The 18,121-nt window shown below is 38.9% G+C and overlaps 1 protein-coding gene across 1 annotated transcript; it reads left to right on the top strand.

Moving 5' to 3' along the window:
• Positions 1 to 1,046: 1,046 nt before the first annotated feature.
• On the top strand, positions 1,047 to 17,920 carry LOC116514099 (cytochrome P450 2J2-like). Its single transcript, XM_032225549.1, has 9 exons — positions 1,047 to 1,217; positions 8,805 to 8,967; positions 11,465 to 11,614; positions 11,827 to 11,987; positions 12,574 to 12,750; positions 13,670 to 13,811; positions 16,166 to 16,353; positions 16,913 to 17,054; positions 17,736 to 17,920. Exons 1-9 carry the CDS (start codon positions 1,047 to 1,049, stop codon positions 17,918 to 17,920), a joined length of 1,479 nt encoding a protein of 492 aa, XP_032081440.1.
• The last annotated feature ends 201 nt before the right edge of the window (positions 17,921 to 18,121 follow it).

Here is an 18,121-nt window from a genome sequence, read left to right on the forward strand (position 1 = left end):
GATCTTTGAAATGGCATTTCCTCTTTTTTGATTTTTCCATCCCTTAAATGAAATTTAAAATTTAAAATAAAATATAAAGCTACACGAACGATGCAAGCACATTATGAATAAAGAAAAGTAATTATTACAACTAAAACTTTAATAACATAAGCGAATAAACTTCATTGAAATTTAAATTATTTTTCACTTCTGTTGACAACATGGTTGTATAAACTTGTAAATAAAATTATACATGTTTGGAAATTATTGAATAGATAATGAATTAATAAAAGGTGAATTGTACTTACCTCTGTATAATTGAATATTCACTGAGAAAGAAATAATTACCATGAATCATTCAATTGCCGACGTGCCATGAGTCTACCGCGTGCGTATCTGCTGTGTCGTGTTTCGATAAGAAGTAGACAAAGCCACATGTGTGAGGCACTCTCTCTCAAGGTCTCCCGTGCGGAGCGCATGCGTCTCATAATCGCGTCTTACACTGCACTATACCGAGCCTCCATAAATCATCATGTCAAATGCAAATACATCACATTACGAGTGACAAATATCGAAAAGGAGGACATGTAGGAGGACACTTTTCGAGGGAGGAGAGAACTTACAAAGGACTGTCCTCGCTAAAGGAGGACGATTGGTCACCTTATCATTACCTTAACAGGCTGAGTCAACCTGGATTGCACACAGGCTGTGGGCAGAGTTTGCCTGCAAAACTGCATTCTAAGCACTGCACTAATAGGGCTCATGATGCTTCAGAGTTGGGCAATTGTTCCTCCTAAGGTTGTAGTATGGATCATTTATTTTCAGTTGTGCACATGGATAAGGCAGCTTGTATGGTGAGATCCTTTTTAGACAGGTATTTCAAAACACTTAATCTCTCTACCTATCATTTGATCCTTCCTTGTCCTTTAAGCACTGCAACATATGGTATAATCATTATGTGAGCAAGATAACATCTTGCGCACAAAGTGTGAACGCTCATTAGACAGAGTATTAAAAGACATGTTGCCATTCTTTTCCCATCAGTGAAACATAGAAGCAGCAGGAGAATGATGGCGATGGGGACTTTTCTGTTCGTTTTGCTGCTTGCTCTGCTGATTCTCTTCTTCCTGAGGCACCTCTGGTCCCGAAGACATTTGCCTCCGGGTCCTTTGGCTCTACCTCTCATTGGGACCTTGTGGGCTTACGGGTTTTCGTTTCGCGAAGATTACTTCCGTAAGGTATTTCATTATAAACAATAATCTAGTCATATACAAAATAATAATCAATTGTTTTCTTTGCATCATACTATAAACAAATGTATTAAGCTAGTGAAATATTCCTTCATGATGAGGAATTTAAGTGCTAGTCATTACCCTTGATTGTTATGTTATGTTCCTCGTTGAGCCAGAATATTCAAGCTGAGACCTAGTCACCAACATTTCAAAGAGCAGAATGTGAAAGAAACTAATATTGGAAGAGCTGGGAGTGGAAATGTTTAATGAAGTTTTAGGAAAAGCCAAGATACCTGAATCATGGACAGAAGCAATAATATCGCTAATCCCAAAAAGAAGCAACCAATCTACAAGAAATTCAAAATTACAGGCCAATTTCATTGTTAAACTCTGATTATAAAATATTTGCAGCAATTATGGCAGGAAGAAATAAACAGGTTTTAAATGAACGAATACATCCGGACCAATATTCCCTCTAATTTTTTTTCAGTGTGAGCAGAAAAGTATAGTGTTTGAGCGGCATATTTTCATGCCTGAGCACCTGAATTTTTTTCACAGATGTCACCTAAGACAACAACGAAATCAGTGTTATTTGAAACTCAAAGTTATGTTTATTCAAGGTACCCGCTTAATTAAAAGTGTTATATAATATCAGTATCACTTAACAACGGTCCTGCTTAGCAACCAAAATGTTGGCTCAGAAACTCTGGCATTGAAGCATGCAAGTCTTAAAGCTGTCAAGTTACAAGACCTTTGCACCCCTAACCCTTTAGGAAAAAAAACCCCAGGAGTCTTCAAACCTGACAGCTTTAAGCCTTGTGGACTTCAACTCCCAGAATTCCTCCTCCAGTCATGTTGCAGCAACGTCATCTGCGTGGATCTGCTCCATCTTCGGGTTTTTTCACAGGAGGCAGGGCTGCTGCTGAAGATGCCAACGAGCCCCCACTGCCACTAGAATATGCATTTGTTTAGCATGACATAGAATAGTCTTTCAACCAGAAGTATGGAATAAAAGAGAGACTGATAAATATTAAAAAAAAAATAAAACCAAAAGCAGCTATTTATTTGAGTTCTAGATAAACATTTAGTTCAGATTTAATAGTGTTTCAGAGAAGTGGCTGTCAGCTATTTGTGTATGTATGTTATTATTATGGAAGGTTAGATGAGATTTCACCAACATTATTCACCCCTGATTAATGCATTCATTCTAATAATCGAGTCTGACTCTGAATTACAAATCTATGTCTGAAGAATCTGAGTTAAATTTTGGATTGGAAATTTGGGGAACATGAAAGTTTATGCATAATTTTTGTAATTTTTTCATTGGGTCTTAATAATGATTTTATTCATTTGGGATTTGGGGGTCTTTTTTCATAGGCTTAACAGAGCTCTAATTTTGTCATTAGGAGCAATGTAACATTGGCCACTAATGTATTGTATAGAGGTTGCCTTAGAAGGTTATACCTTTTGTATAGTAGGAACTTAAGATAGGCAGACTTTATACAGATAAACAATTGAGAAATATTGTTCTTTTTAAAAAGCAGTGTTAATTGCTGCACCTTCCTCATATTAAGTATATTTAACCCAAGTTCATGTTAGGAAAAACTTTCAGTCTTAAAGGTTTGGTGAGGAGAAAAATTCTTTTAATAAATTAAATTTGAGGCTGCCTCTGCTTTCGCTCTCCCTCCCTCAGCTGTGCAGCATCAGCAGTGGCAGCTCTCAGCCTACGGCGGCAGCGTCACGCAGGCTGTGGAAGGAGGAGGAGGAGGAGGAGGAGGAGGGAACCAAAGAGAGGCTTTTACCGGGCCTGCGCCCCACAACCCGAGAGTTCCGCCTGATGCCCGAAGGGCTTTGCAGGAAGAAACACGGCTTGAGGCGCAAGGACGGTCCTGGCTGTGGGGTGCAGGCCCGGTAAAAGCCTCTCTTTGGTTCCCTCCTCCTCCCCCTCCTTCCACAGCCTGCATGACGCTGCCGCCATAGGCTGAGAGCTGCCACTGCTGCTGCTGCACAGCTGAGGGAGGGAGAGCGAAAGCAGAGGCGGGGCGCCAAGCTTTGGTTAAGGCAGGCAAGGGAAACTGCGAAGTCTTGCTGGGAAGATGCAGCAGCAGGGCTTTAAAGGGCTCCCCCCTCCCCAGCCAGCCAGCCCACCCAGGCCATTCTTCCCCCGCCACCACTGTATCCAACAGGCCAAGTTGCTGGGAGGAGAAAGTTTGGGCTGCAGGACATGAGATTCCTCTGGGGAGGTCCTTTGCGGGCGGCCAATTCTAGCTGCCTGCAAAGGACTTCCCCACGTTTGCTTTGAAAGAAATCTCTGCGCGGCAGTTAGAAACTGCTGCGTGGGTTTTTCTTGCTATGTGCGTGGCCGCGCAGCCGCGCACCTTAGAGAGAACAGTGATCCGGACCAAAACAGACTTTTACCCCACAGACACATTAAAAATAACACGAGAGTCATACTAGGCATAATAGAGTATTACGAGGCGCATCCAGAAAAGCAAATGGTACTGGTTTTCCTTGATGCACAAAAAGCATTTGACAACGTAATCTGGAAATTTAAAACAACACTATTGGATGAGATGAAATTCAGAGAAAAATTTATAAAAATGTTAGAAGGATTTTATAACACTCAGACAGACAAAGTTCTCATGAATGGAGATCTAAGAGAAAAGATTGAAATAAAAAAGGAGCCAGACAGGGATGCCCCCTCTCTCCTTTGCTGTTTATATTAATTTTGGAAATTTTACTAAATGAAATTTGGAAAGGCCAGGGAATAAAAGGTTTAAGACTCAAAAATGAAGAATATAAGGCCCAAGCCTATACCGATGACTTAGTATTTGTTCTAGAGGACCCATTAGAATCCATCTTGAAATTAATTCAAGAATTAGAAGAATATGGCTAAGTGGCAGGACTAAAGATCAATAAAGACAAAACAAAAATGATAACCAAGAACATGACAAAAAGCAAGAAGAGGAACTGAAAATAGCAACCAAAATGCAAATAACTAAGAAAGTGAAATACTTGGGGATCTGGGTGTCGGCAAAATGTTCCACAATTAAAGACGATAATCATAATAAATTAGTGATACAACTAAAGAAAGATTTAGAAAATTGGAAAAATATTCAGTTATCACTCATGCGATGTATATCAATAAATAAAATGAATATCTTACCAAGAATCCTATTCCTGTTGCAAGCCGCAACTATTAATCCAGGTAAAAAATTCTTTCAAGAATTAAATAAAATAACTGCTAGGTTCATTTGGCAGGGACGAAAACCGAGGATTAAACTAAAGTCAATGCAAGACAGCAAGGAGAGGGGAGGCTTAGCATTACCAAATTGGGATTTATATGCATCAGCAGTAACAATAACATTGTGAAGGACTGGATAGAGCTAAAGAATAAAATAATTTTGTCCTTGACCTGCAAGCAGGCTGGCATACATTCCTATGGGATGATAAAAATAAAACGCACAAATACTTTCAAAATCATTTAATCAGAAGAGCGTTATTGCAAAAATGGCTCCAAATCAAAAAACCCACTATGTGAAAATCCCAAATTGGCTATCACCAAAAGAATGGATGACTCACCCAAATTTTACAGTTTTGAACAAAATCCTAAAATACAGAGACTTAATTGATAGACAGCGAAATTTAAAAACAATTGAAGAATTGGCAGATCAGAACATGAAAGTTGACTGGTTAACTTACCTCCAAATCAAAACTAAATACAATAAAGATACTAAATTACATGACATCGAAACAGAACCATACGAATTGGATAAAATTATTCAAAGCCCAGATAGAAAGATGATAGGGAGAATATATAAATTCCTCCTGAAGTATAAAATGGAAGAGGAAATTGTGAAAGAACAAATGATAAAATGGGCACAGAACTTTGGCTATAATATTTTTTTTAAGTAATCTTTATTAGTTATACATTTTTTAAGAGTAAAACATACAAATACAAATACAATTTTATACATACAACCCCCCCTCCCCTCCCACCCCCGCGGTGACAGTCATTCACAGCCCAACTTTTTTCTTTCCTTCCTCATTGTTAGGTCTCTAAGCCACATCTTCTCATTACAAAATTCAGGGATCTATTACAATACCCATGTTCACTTTTAACTTTCCCCGTTTTAAGTCCCTGCTGTTCTCCTTGTCGCCCACATATACCATAAGTTCCAGCTAAGGTAATGTTCCGTTTCTCCTTTGTCCCTCAGCCAACCCGTCATTCTGTCCATTTCTGCACATTCATAGATCTTTTTAATTATAGCATCTTCCGACGGTATGGTAGTGGATTTCCAAAACTGTGCATAAGTTATTCTTGCGGCCACAATTATATGTAGGCTCAAATGCCATATTGAACTGCTCATGTTTTCTGGTTTAATGCTTAGTAGAAGGTTCTCGGGTCTCCATTCCATCTTTGCCCCGGTAACCTCTTTTAGCCATTTTTTTTAATCCTTTTCCAATATTTCGTGGCCTCAGTACAGGACCACCAAATATGGTAGAATGTGCCATCCTTTCTTCCACATTTCCAACACAATGGAGATAACCCAGGGAACATCTTGGCTAACCTCGTTGGGGGGAAGTGCCACCTATAAACCATCTTGTATATGTTTTCTTTGAATGCTGTAGATATTGTAAGTTTAATGGTCTTACTCCATAGATCCCACCATTTGCCCATTTCAATCTCATAGCCAAAGTTTCTCTCCCATGCTATTAGAAGGCTTTTGTCCATCTCTTCATTAGCATCTTGGCAGGTCAAAAATTGATAAATCTTCAATAACATTTTCTTGTCTCCACCAAACAAAATCTTATCTAGCCCCTGAAGGTTTGGGTAGATCCCAAACCGTACCTTATCGCTTTTAAACCTGTTTCTAACCTGTAAATATTCCCACCATTCCAGATTCCTGCCCTGCTGCTCTAATTCCATCTTTGTTTTCATGTTGCCATCTTCTATCATGATGTCTTTATATGTTATGTTTCTTGTCCAATTAAATACACTGGGATGCGTTAAGGCCTCTAATGGTGCCAACCAGCACGGAACCCTAAGATAGTATTTTTTCCTCATCTTTTCCCAGACCCCCATCAAAATCTTCCAAATATAATGTCCCATGAAGTACCTATGGGGTGTGTCTCTTTCTTGCCAGAGGGAGGCATGCCATCCCTGAGGGAGGTCATGTCCCTCTATAGCCAATAGGCGCCTTCTACTCAACATCACCCAATCCTTCACCCATGTCATAATTGCTGCATTATAGTATGCTTCCCAGTTGGGTACTCCGAAGCCTCCCAGTTCTCTACGTTTTTGCAATATTTGGGCTTTAATTCATGCTTTCTTGCCTTGCCATATAAATCGAGCCACTATTGTCTCCAAAGATTTTAAAAAAAATTTGTCCAATTTAGTTGGTGCCGTTTGAAACAGAAACAAAAATTTTGGTAATACATATGTCTTGACTGTCGCAATCCTGCCCATCAAAGACAGTTGTTTACCACTCCAATTAGTCATATCTTTAGATACCTGCTGTAGCAATTTCATATAGTTATCTACCTTGATAGAGGAACATCTCTCCGTGAGCCAAATTCCCAAGTATTGTATTTTATGGGCCATGTTAATCCCTAACAGGCTTTGTACTTCCCTTTTCTGGTTCAGAGTCATATTCTTAATTAACAGTTTTGTCTTCTCTTTGTTTATACGTAGCCCCGCTATCCTACCGTACTGCTCTATTTTACGTAAAAGTTGTATCCCAGAAGCCATAGGATCCTCCAGGATAAAAACAAGGTCATCGGCGAAAGCCTGGACCTTAAATTCCTGAGCTTTAGCTCGTAACCCTTTAATTTGTGTGTCACTCCTCACTATTCTAAGAAGGGGTTCTAATGTGAGGATAAATAGTAGGAAGGATAACGGGCATCCTTGTCTTGTGCCTTTACCAATCTCAATATCACCCGCCTCTTCTCCATTTACCAATAATGTCGCGGTTTGTCATACATAAATTGCCCGAATTGCATTTAAGAAGTTTTCTCCAAACTTCATATTTTCTAATTGTGACAACATAAAGTTCCAATTTACCCGATCAAAAGCCTTTTGTGCATCAAGAAACATAAAGGCCACTTGTTTATCCGGCCAAGCTTCATAATATTCTAAGGCATCCAAAATAATTCTAACATTATCTTTCAAATGCCTTGACGGCAGGAAGAACTTTGGCTATAATAATGAATTAGACAAATGGGAAAAATTTTGGGGAATAAATTTAAAAATGACACTATCAGTTGCATACAAGGAAAACCAGTAGAAAATGTTTTACAGATGGCACCTGGCACCAAAAAGGTTAGCTAAAATCTTAACAAATACCTCCCCAAAATGCTGGAAATGCGAATCAATACATGGAACATATTACCATTTATTTTACATGTTTGTTAATAAAAAAATAATTATATATAAAAAAGAGGGCAGACTCTAGTTCAATCTTACTAAGAAATGTTTGCTAATGGAACAAATTCAAAGATAATGATTATATGCAGCTGGTTGGAGAAGGAAGCAATAGAAAGATATTTCAGGTTCAGACAGGAAATATGTGCTTGGTATCTGGTATAGTATAACCTAGATATTGGCAGTTATGCAATTTAATTGAAGCACCTCTCTACTTCTGGCAGGTTTTCCTACACCAACGCTCTTAGGAATGCAAGATACCTAACGTTTTAATATTCAGAAGTAGTTTTCAAGAAACTGTGTGTAATGGGGAGAATCGTTTAGTTCGGCAACACTATTGGTGGAATTACCATACTCTAGTAATATTCCTCAAGCAGTCACTATAATTAATCATTCTAGATAATGAAAGATACATTCTTCTTCCAGGTTCCACTCTTTCATCAAAAAAAGCAGGGGGGGGGGGCAATTTATGAACTGGGAATGTTGTTTATGACTGTCTTCCAACCAACACATGCATTCTTGGAGAAATGTTTCAGTTGGAGAGAGAAAAGCTCATTCTCTTTCTCTTCTTGGTCTGAGAGAAGACAGTTAACAGCTTACCAGATTAGTGATTTGAAAAATATTTGCAGAATCATGCTGAAAACCTCACTATCTGCTTCTAGACTTGCTCCTTTCTCAGAGGCTGATTTAACCATGTATTTTTCTTCATGTCTAAGAGTGTGATCATCCAGGGGGAACTGAAGAAGCTTCTCAAATGAGAAGCAAAATGTCTTCCAAGAAAAAACAGTTGCCTTTTGAAAAAGCATCTCCAGGACATCCGTAACCTGGATGACTGAGAATATCTGCATGCCACCTCTGGCACACATGCCATAGATTCCCCATCACTGGCGTAGACTGTCCTGTCAACATAACTATCAGATGGATGGTTCAGGAATTGATGGCTGAAAAAAGCAGGGGGGGGGGAGGCAAAGGAAGGTGCTGAAAAACGAAATGGACTGCTGTTTTTGCAGGAATCTTAGGGAGAGAAAATAAGTTTCTAAAGAGCAGACAATTGAATATGGTGAAAGGTCTTAGAATTGAGGATTTACAGAAGACACTGGTGGCATCTTAGCTGTAAATAATCTATTTTATGTGATCGTAACATTTCACAACTTTGATTCACTTGACAGCATGTAAAAGAATATGGAAATATATACTCCATGTGGGCTGGACATTACCTTATTGTAGTGCTATCTGGGTTCAAAACTGTGAAAGAAGGAATGGACCGTTTCCCAGAAGAATTCTCTTATCGACCGGAGGATGCTTTCCTGACAGCTGTAGGGCAGAGAAGAGGTAAGTAGAAATAATAAGGAATTGTATCTAAATAACTATCACACTGTTGCAATTTGTGGGGATAATATGTAGCTATACATATTGTATATGTTGAGTGTGCGGGATGTAAGGGATAATAAAATGATTTACAGTTATGAGATAAGCAATAGAACTATTGCTGTAATACGCTTTACCCTACATTATGTTGTATCTCCATTGTATTCAATCTTCTTTCGTTTCATTGATAAATTGATGTAGACATTGCATTTCCTTTTTGCAATTATTTGATGCTTCTTTATGTAATACACAAAACCACGTATGATTGTTTTTGATTAATTTTTTTCTTTAGATATTCTGCCATTGATGATGTTGACAAGTTAGGCTAATGAAATGTCTGCAAGAAAACAAGCAAGCTCAGACAGCACCAAGGGCCCCTCACACAATTATATATCGTGTTTCCCCCAAAATAAGACAGGGTCTTCTTTTCTTTTGACCCCCAAAATAAGCGCTTGGCCTTATTTTCAGGGTGGTCTTATTATTTTTGAGGTGTAGGAGGTGGCGAGTGTGGTCACCTCATGGGTGCTGCTGTGTTGCAAAATCTTGGGGAGGGCTTATTTTTAGGGGAGGGCTTATTTTAGCACATGCACTCAAAAGCCTGATTGGGCTTGTTATCCAGGGAGGTCTTATTTTCAGGGAAACGGGGTAGTTAGTATTTCTCATATTATAATTATGCAAATTCAATCTATTTTTATTCCTAGTCACGATTGCTCTTTTGGCTTGTTCCTCTCGCCATCTTGCAGCCAAAGCCTGATCCAGGGTGATGCCTGTTTTTGAATTGCAGGGAGACAATTTGCATTTATGGATGTGTTGAAATCTCTCCCCCATTTTCTGATCAATATATGATTAAGAAGAAACCAAAATTTTAGTGAATTCTACATTTAAGCAGTTTCTCCCTCAGAAATTAGGATCCTTTATAAATAATATAACTTACATATATTTTAATTGAAAAGGCACTTTTTTATGGTCCTGATTTATCTCTTCCATGAAGATTTCTAAGAATATTTTCCCTCAAATTGGCATCAACAAACTTAGAGGCCTCTCCTCTCCTCTCCTATCCCGCTTCTCTTCCTCAGACTTCCCCCATAGAGACCTCTCTTCTCCTATCCCATTCTCTCCCTCAGGCTGGCCCCATTGATCCTCTTCTATCTCCTTCTCTCCCTCAGGCTTGTCCCACAGATGTCTCTCCTCTCCTATTCCATTCTCTCCCTTAGGCTTGTCCCACAGATGTCTCTCCTCTCCTATTCCCTTCTCTCCCTTAGGCTTGTCCCTCAGAGGCATCTCCTATCTAATCCCCTTCTCTCCCTCAGGCTGTCCCCATTGATCGTCTCCAAACTCCCAGCCCTCAGGCCGGTTGAGTCACACACTGGCCACATCCAAGTGGCAATTGTAAAAGAGGTATTTTAAGGTTGTGAGGGGGAGCAGAACGTTTATTATTATTGTGTTAATAATAATAATTATCTAAGAAATACTAATGATCTGGTGGTCATTTTGAAAAATCCTTTCTTAGCAAGCACCTAGAAGGCAAGAGGAACATACATGCCAAATTTCAGTTTTGTAGGCTTTAAGTTTCTGGAGATTTCATGATGTTTTTTGAGTGAAATTATATATATAATTTAGTGACACATACTAATGTAACACAGTGTTATTTCATTTCTTTCATTGTTTTGTATCCCTCCAACTTGCACTTTTCTTTCAAATATATTATTTTCCAGCTCCTTAATTTGAAGTCATTGTTTTTAATAAAATATTGGTCATTTTTTTCTACTATATGCTTTAATAGGTCAGATAAAGACTATCACACTCTGGCTCAGAAGATACTAACCTTCATTACTTTAAACTTAGCTTTTCTTACCACTGTGTGTTCATTTATTGATGGCTTTCATAAAAGGAATTTAAACTATCATAATTATTGTCAGAAAAACGCAATATTAATTTGATTAAGAGGTCCTTGGTACTCTATGGGCTTAATATTTTTTTTTGCAGACATTTCATGACCCAAGCTAGGTAACATCATCACTTCATTAAACTTGATGAATGAAAAATCCATTTGTCTATTTTATTGGTTAGTTTCAATCGTGTAGGAGGAAGTTGCAAATGGATTCTGAGATCACTGGGAAGATCCTGTCTCTTGTGCCTATTACATATGTTTGTACACATGAACGTTTACATCAAGTTAGAAGGTCTTGATGTCTATTGTATAAGGTTGAAAAGCAATGCATCTGTGGTCACCGTGCCACATGCACTTCCCAGTGTCCATGTGACTTCCAAAAGGAATAAATATTGTTGTAAGAAAAAAATAGCACAGTCAGAATCTTACAAAATGGCAACATGTCATAATGGTTTGGTATTCCCATCTGAAATCCAAAGAGATATTTGGCAAGTACTGGACTAGTTTTTTTTTTAAAAAAAACATGAATGTTGTCAGGAATAATTTATCATTGTCTGCTGATGCCTTCAGGAATTATTTTCTCCAATGGCCACATCTGGAAACAGCAGCGTCACATTGGTGTCACGTCTCTGCGGAAGCTGGGCCTGGGGAAGAAAAGCATTGAGCATCAGATAGAAGACGGAGCTCAGAGACTGGTGGAGATGTTCAGACAAACAAAAGGTCTCTTTGGGGTAATGGGTAATTTGGGAAATTTGAGGTAATGGCAAAATCTTTTCTATTCTGAGTATTTTAAAGAAAAAGAGATTATTTGATTTGATTCTTTTTAGTTTTGAAACAATTGACAGAGTTCCCAATTTCCTTCCTTCCTTCCTTTTTTCTGTTCTTTAAAAATTCATTATGAAATATCTTTGTTTAAATATCTTTGTTTGCAGGAGAGCCTTTTGACCCTTCATTTCCAGTAGTAAATGCAGTTTCTAATGTCATATGCGCTTTGAGTTTTGGCCATCAATTTGCTCCTGAAGATGAGAACTTCCAGAAGTTAATTAAAGCTCTTGAAAATATTGTGAATTTCTCTGGTGGCTTTTTTCATGTGGTGAGTCATGTTCTATATTAAATCTCTGCCAAAACCTATTTTCCATCAGTAATTTCATGGAATCATGAAGGGAATGAAGGGAGGAAGTCTTGGAAATTGTCCTGTAGGTATGTCTGTCCTTGAATCAGTCTTGACTCTAGGTGAGAGCCTGGACAAGTCTTTGCAGTTTCCTTGAAAAGATTTCAGTTGTGGTTTGCCATTGCTCACTTCCCAGGGCTGAGAGACAAGAACTCTTCCAGTGTCATACAGTTGAGTTAGTGCTTGAGTTGGGACTAGAACTCAGAGTATCTCAGTTTCTAGGCTGGTGAATTAAAAGCTAACCCAAAGTGATTTTGCCTATGGCTGAATCCCACATTTCAGTTATCACCCGCATCTGGCTTTCCATCCCATGTTTCAACAGCTTTAGCAAAAGATCTTCCATCATTGTTTGCCATATTTTAATATCCTTGCAATGGCTTTATTTGGTTATTAAGTGTTGTCTATTACTGTGAGCTGCTGAGAACAATGGGAGATGCCTGTCGTGCTGCTTTTTTAAAATTGTGGTGGGTTATAAATAAATAACTTTTCCAATTTCCATTTCAATTAGATGTTTTTTGTGTTCCCACGATTAATGAGCTACCTCCCAGGCCCTCACAGAGAGGCCTTGGCTTCTGTAGAGGTGATCACATCCTTTGCAAAGCAAGAAATAGAGAAACACAAGGACTCCAGATCTCTCCATGAGCCACAAGATTTCATTGATTACTATCTTCTACAGATGGAGAAGGTATGAGTTTACTGTATTTCAATACATGGGCAAGAAATCTTACCAGTTAAAGGAAAAAGGAGGAGTTACTGAAATTGTCTTTATTGGATTTTCTTTCTTTTCATTTATCTTCTCTTCTGAATTTAGAACCTTTGCAATCGTGAATTCTCCTTAGACAAGGGAGATTCTCTGGGGGAAGTTGGTATTATTTTCCTTTGTCATCCTCTCATGTCCGCCTATCATTTCTTTCCCCCTCTTTTTCCTGAAGACTCCATTCCCTCCATTATGAAGGAAAAGAATTAAGGGGGATTTTTGATTAATTCATACTTAAATGAATACTGTACAATAATACACTAGCAGAGTTGGAAGGGACCTTGGAGGTCTTCTAGTCCAATCCTCTGTCTACGCAGGAGGCCCTATACAGTTTCAGACAAATGACTATCCAACATCTTAAAAACTTCCAGAAGCAAAATACAATATTGTATTTTTGCTGGCAAAGGGCTGCAGGAGGCTGTCGCAGCCAAAAATTGAGCTCAGGAGCCTGTTTCCTCTGGCAGAGCATTCAGGCCACCATAGGTGCCCCCAGCATGTGACATCAAGCTAGCCATGCCCACCCAGGCCACACCCACCTTGGCCCCCCTAAATCAAACACAACCCTGATGTGGCCCTCAATGAAATCGAGTTTGACACCCCTGCCCTACAGCGTCATCTAGAGGTAAGAAGATGAAACAGTTTAGGTCCAGGATGTGACAGGTCTGGAGATATTTTCAGAGGCCGTTTTTCTGGCTTGTGCAGTATTCAGTTTCTCAAGATAATATCTTACTGTGAATCTACCACTTTAATTATTGCTCTCCTGCATCGACTTGTGACACAGAAACAAAAATAATTACAAAAAAGCTGCCTAGAATTCATTGTAAATTTCATTTTTCATTTTAAACAGACCAGGAATGACCCTGACTCTACCTATGATGAAGAGAACCTGGCTCAGTGTATTTTGGATTTTTTTGGTGCTGGGACAGATACAACCTTTGGTACTCTGAAGTGGGCACTTCTTCTCTTGACCAATCATCCTGACATCCAAGGTGAGACAGACATGGCTAATGGAACAAGAGTCACTCTCAGGTTTTAAAATACCCAGGAATTATTTGAAATCTATTCCTCATAATAATTTTCCTATGTAGATTCTTGATTCTATAAGCAAGAGAATGAACTTAGCAGGACTAAAGGAAAGCAAAGAATGTACATGTGGAAATCTGGCCATATGCTAAGTAAGGAAACAGAGAGCCTTGTTTGAATCCTCAGTAAAATATTCATCGAGGAACTAAAAACTAGAAATCAGTACAAATCTGAAACATTTAACAATTTCAATGTAGTAGTCTCCCATGGCTTTCAGATTTCTTATTTGTTTCAGACGTAAACTTAAATTGCCTGAACATAGAATATAACCAAAATGGCAGGCGCAAGCACAGATTTGGGTTGGGGGGGGGCACAGCCAACCTTGAATCATTGTCTGCAGCATTGAGGGACATGACAGGAGACTGAGGGGAGGTGGAGATCTAGCCATGAGTCTGACAGAAGAGTGGAAGGCTACTGGAGGCATAATGAAGATCCAACTTTGAGTCAGAGCTGGAGGCAGCCAAGAAGAATGACAAGCTGGTGAGAGCTGGAAGCAAAAATCAACCCAGAGAGTCAACAGGGGGCCTTGGTAATGACATATATGGCCCAGATCAGAGACCAGTGACTGGAGGTAGATTTGGAGCCCTTTGGTAACATATGATGGGGGACAGTTTTTACAGATTACAGATTAACAGAGTTGGAAGGGACCTTGTAGATCATCTAGTCCACCTCGATAGCTACAGATAGCTTCTCACCTTAGAAAGAGGTGTATTACAATTAAAACCCTTGAATGTACTAAAAGAGGAAAAGGCAATTCAAACATGGTTTCAGTATGGGCAGTTACAGGCCAGATGGAAAAAAGATCAAAAAACCGGCTTTATGCAAAATGAGGATAATTTACTAAAACAAATTAGGGATCAAAGTCCAATGCATATAAAGAGACTATATAATGCATTAATAGAAATGGATTCTGAAACAGAATTAGTTAAAGACTGTATGATAAAGTAGGCACAAAATTTTGAAGAACCGATAATGTTGGACACACGGGAAAAGATTTGAGTAAGAAATGTAATATTTACACAAGCCCAAAACTTGAGATAAAACTTTTATGTTTTATAGATGGCATTTAGATCCTAAAAAGTTGGCTTCTATGTATCCGAACTTACAACCCAAATGCTGGAGATGTGATTCTCTTGACGCTACATATTTTCATATATGGTGAACTTGCAAAAAGGTTAAGGCATTTTGGATAAAAATAAGGTGGATTATGCAAAATGTTCTTAAGAAAAGGATAAAGTTTACTCCTCAGTTATTTTTGTTAGGTATAATTACTGATTGTAAAGCTGTAGAGATTAATCTGATTTTGCACTTAATAACTGCAGCTAAATTGGTGGTGGCACAATACTGGAAGAAGGAAGATTTGCCTACAATTCAAGAATGGACATTGAAAGTCACAAACTTAGCCGAGATGGCTAAAATATCTGCATGTCTTAAGGACCACTCAAACGAGAGATATAAACGAGACTGGAAAAAATGGATTGATTATATACAAAATAAATATGGGACTAAGAAATTCCAGATAGCTTATGATTAAGATCAGGAATGATATAAATTGTTTAAAGTTAGCCTAGCAAGGAGGAGCTAAATTCATTGTAAAGATGTTATCAATTTTCTATTCTTTTTTTCCAATATATTTTATATATTTTGTTAAAGATTTATACCGTGTATGGGTTCTGGGAAGTAGGGGGAGGGAAGGCTGGGGGGGGGGGTTGGGGGGGAGGGTGGGAGGGAGGGATGTATATTAGGCTTGACGAGGGGTGTTCGATTTTAATGTAATATGATTGCACATGTATACTGTCTTCTCTTATTTTTTCTTTAAAACTAAGATATGTTAAGTATATTGATATGGAAGCATAAATAGCATCAGCATAGACTGGAGTTTGCTCAGAAGCAGAAATACACCAATGAGAGGAAGAGTGGGAAGCAGAAGAGAGAAGAAAAGTGGGAAGAGAGGGATAGGAGAGAAGGTAAGGGGGGAAGATGAGGAGGATAAGTAGGAGTGGAATGTAGAGAGAGGAGAAGGAGAAAGGAAGGGGAAGTAGAGTAGGAAAGGATGATGGAGGGAAGAAAGGAGGTAGGAGAGAGGTAGAAGAAAGAGGTGTATGGAGAGCAGAAGAGCTAATAATGGGTTTTTTATCTTTCTGGGTGTTGATGACAAGAGGAACTGATGTAATTACTACTTAATAATATAGGATATTGGCTATGTAATAGTATACATGTGATTGTATGTTATGAAAATGGAAAATCATTTCTTTTCTAGAGAAAGTCCAGAGAGAAATTGAAGATGTGTTTGGCTCCTCGGCGTTGATTTCCTATCAGGATCGCAAGAAGCTGCCCTACACCAATGCCGTGATTCATGAAATGCAGCGTTTAAAAAGTGTCCTGTTAGTTGGGCTTCCCAGAGAAAGTACAAAGGATGTGAAGTTGAGGGGCTACCATATTCCTAAGGTAAAAAGCATGTTCATTGCACACCAGTACCCCAACATGGAAGGAAAACCAGAATATGACACTGGGATAGAAGCTCTCTGTTCAGGAATTGCCAATGCAATCATGCAAAATTGAATAAAGAAGAATAACAAACTCTTGCGAGGGATTCATAATGTGTTTAATACAAATGGATGGACTTGCTTGGGCCGGTGATCCAGGCCAAATTTCCACCACTGCTTCACGCGAACCAGTGCGAACTGGCTAAATATCACCTCTGTGATAATAGATTAAAGGGTTGAACTTAAGTTCCGAATTGTAGTCATATGTGGACATGTTTCTTGTCCATTTCTCGGGGCAATCTCATGTGATAAATATGCACCCAGCTCTCAGTTTTAATGGACAGGATGGAAGGAAGGAAGCTAAAGAGTTGAGGACTACTGCTATCTGAAACCGTTCTGGAAATGAACAAATATGGCTCCATAAAGGCAAGCTAAAGCCAAAAGCTTCATCAATATTGTTTATACTTTTTTCCCTGTTGAAACTATGAAACTGCTCTGTTTAATCATCTCTTTGTTTACAGGGGACCATGATTATGCCAGACCTGCGCTCTGTCCTTCTTGATCCTGAGCAATGGGAGACACCTGAAGAATTCAACCCAAGTCACTTTTTAGATAAGGATGGGAAGTTCATTGAACGGGAAGAGTTTCTGTCCTTTGGAATAGGTACTACATCCATGATTCCAAAGCGGGTTCTAACTTGCAGATTCCCAGCACTACCACCCCTGAGGTCATCGTAGTTTGAGTAGTTTGAACCCTTCTTCCTTCTGGTTTCAAAACTAGAGAGCCTGAAGTTCCCCCTAGGCTATAAACTTTGATGTGGAAAAGAATAGTAATGTTACCCAGAGGTAAATCCCTGAGCAAAAGAAATCAAATGCAGTCCAATGCTACAGCAGCAATTACTCTCAGGAGGACATAAAGGAAGGCTGTTTTGCAGACTGTTAGCCCAACTTTTGCCCAGACAGACAGATGTAGCAAACAAATAACAACAAGAATAGGTATTTGGTTTGTGAAAAGGAATTCCCCCGGCCTTGTCCATACCTCTTCCCTCTACTCCATCTATATTACTGTGGAATAAGTAATATAGTTGCTAGATTACTTTTTTCATGCATGTATAACTTTGCCTTTGAAAGTTTCTTCCATCTAGTACAATCTGAATTAAGGGCATCTCTCTGACAAACTAAAAGGGAGAAAAAAAGCTCTAGGAATTCAATCTGCTAGAAGATACCAGGGTTATCATGGAAATCTCTTTCATCTCTTATGAATCTTTTCAGATTTCCTTGGTGATGGTGTACACCATGGCAAACAGATTACTATCCACAAATCCATGCTTTGTCTCATCCACAGGTCTACGTTCCTGTGTGGGAGAACAGCTAGCAAGAATTGAGATCTTCATCTTTCTGACCAGCCTGTTGAGGGTCTTCAGCTTCCGGTTGCCTGAAGGAGTGAAAAAGCTCAATGAAGAACCTGTCGCAAAAGTGGTGATACATCCACACCCTTACAAACTGTGTGCTATTCCCTTACAATCTTAAGATTAAACATCATAAAAGGCATAACATCAGTTACAGAGTAGCAATTCAATACGATAAATGTTTCTGATATAACTATTGACTTAATATTGCATTTTGCTTCTGTTTACTCAATACTGAAACTTCTTCAACCTATAGCTGGGCTCACACAACATCCCCAACAAGGTCAACCAAAACCTAGGTGGGCGTGGGTGAAAAATGTAT

This window comes from Thamnophis elegans, chromosome 10 (assembly GCF_009769535.1).
Source record: "Thamnophis elegans isolate rThaEle1 chromosome 10, rThaEle1.pri, whole genome shotgun sequence".
Lineage (NCBI taxonomy): Eukaryota > Metazoa > Chordata > Lepidosauria > Squamata > Colubridae > Thamnophis > Thamnophis elegans.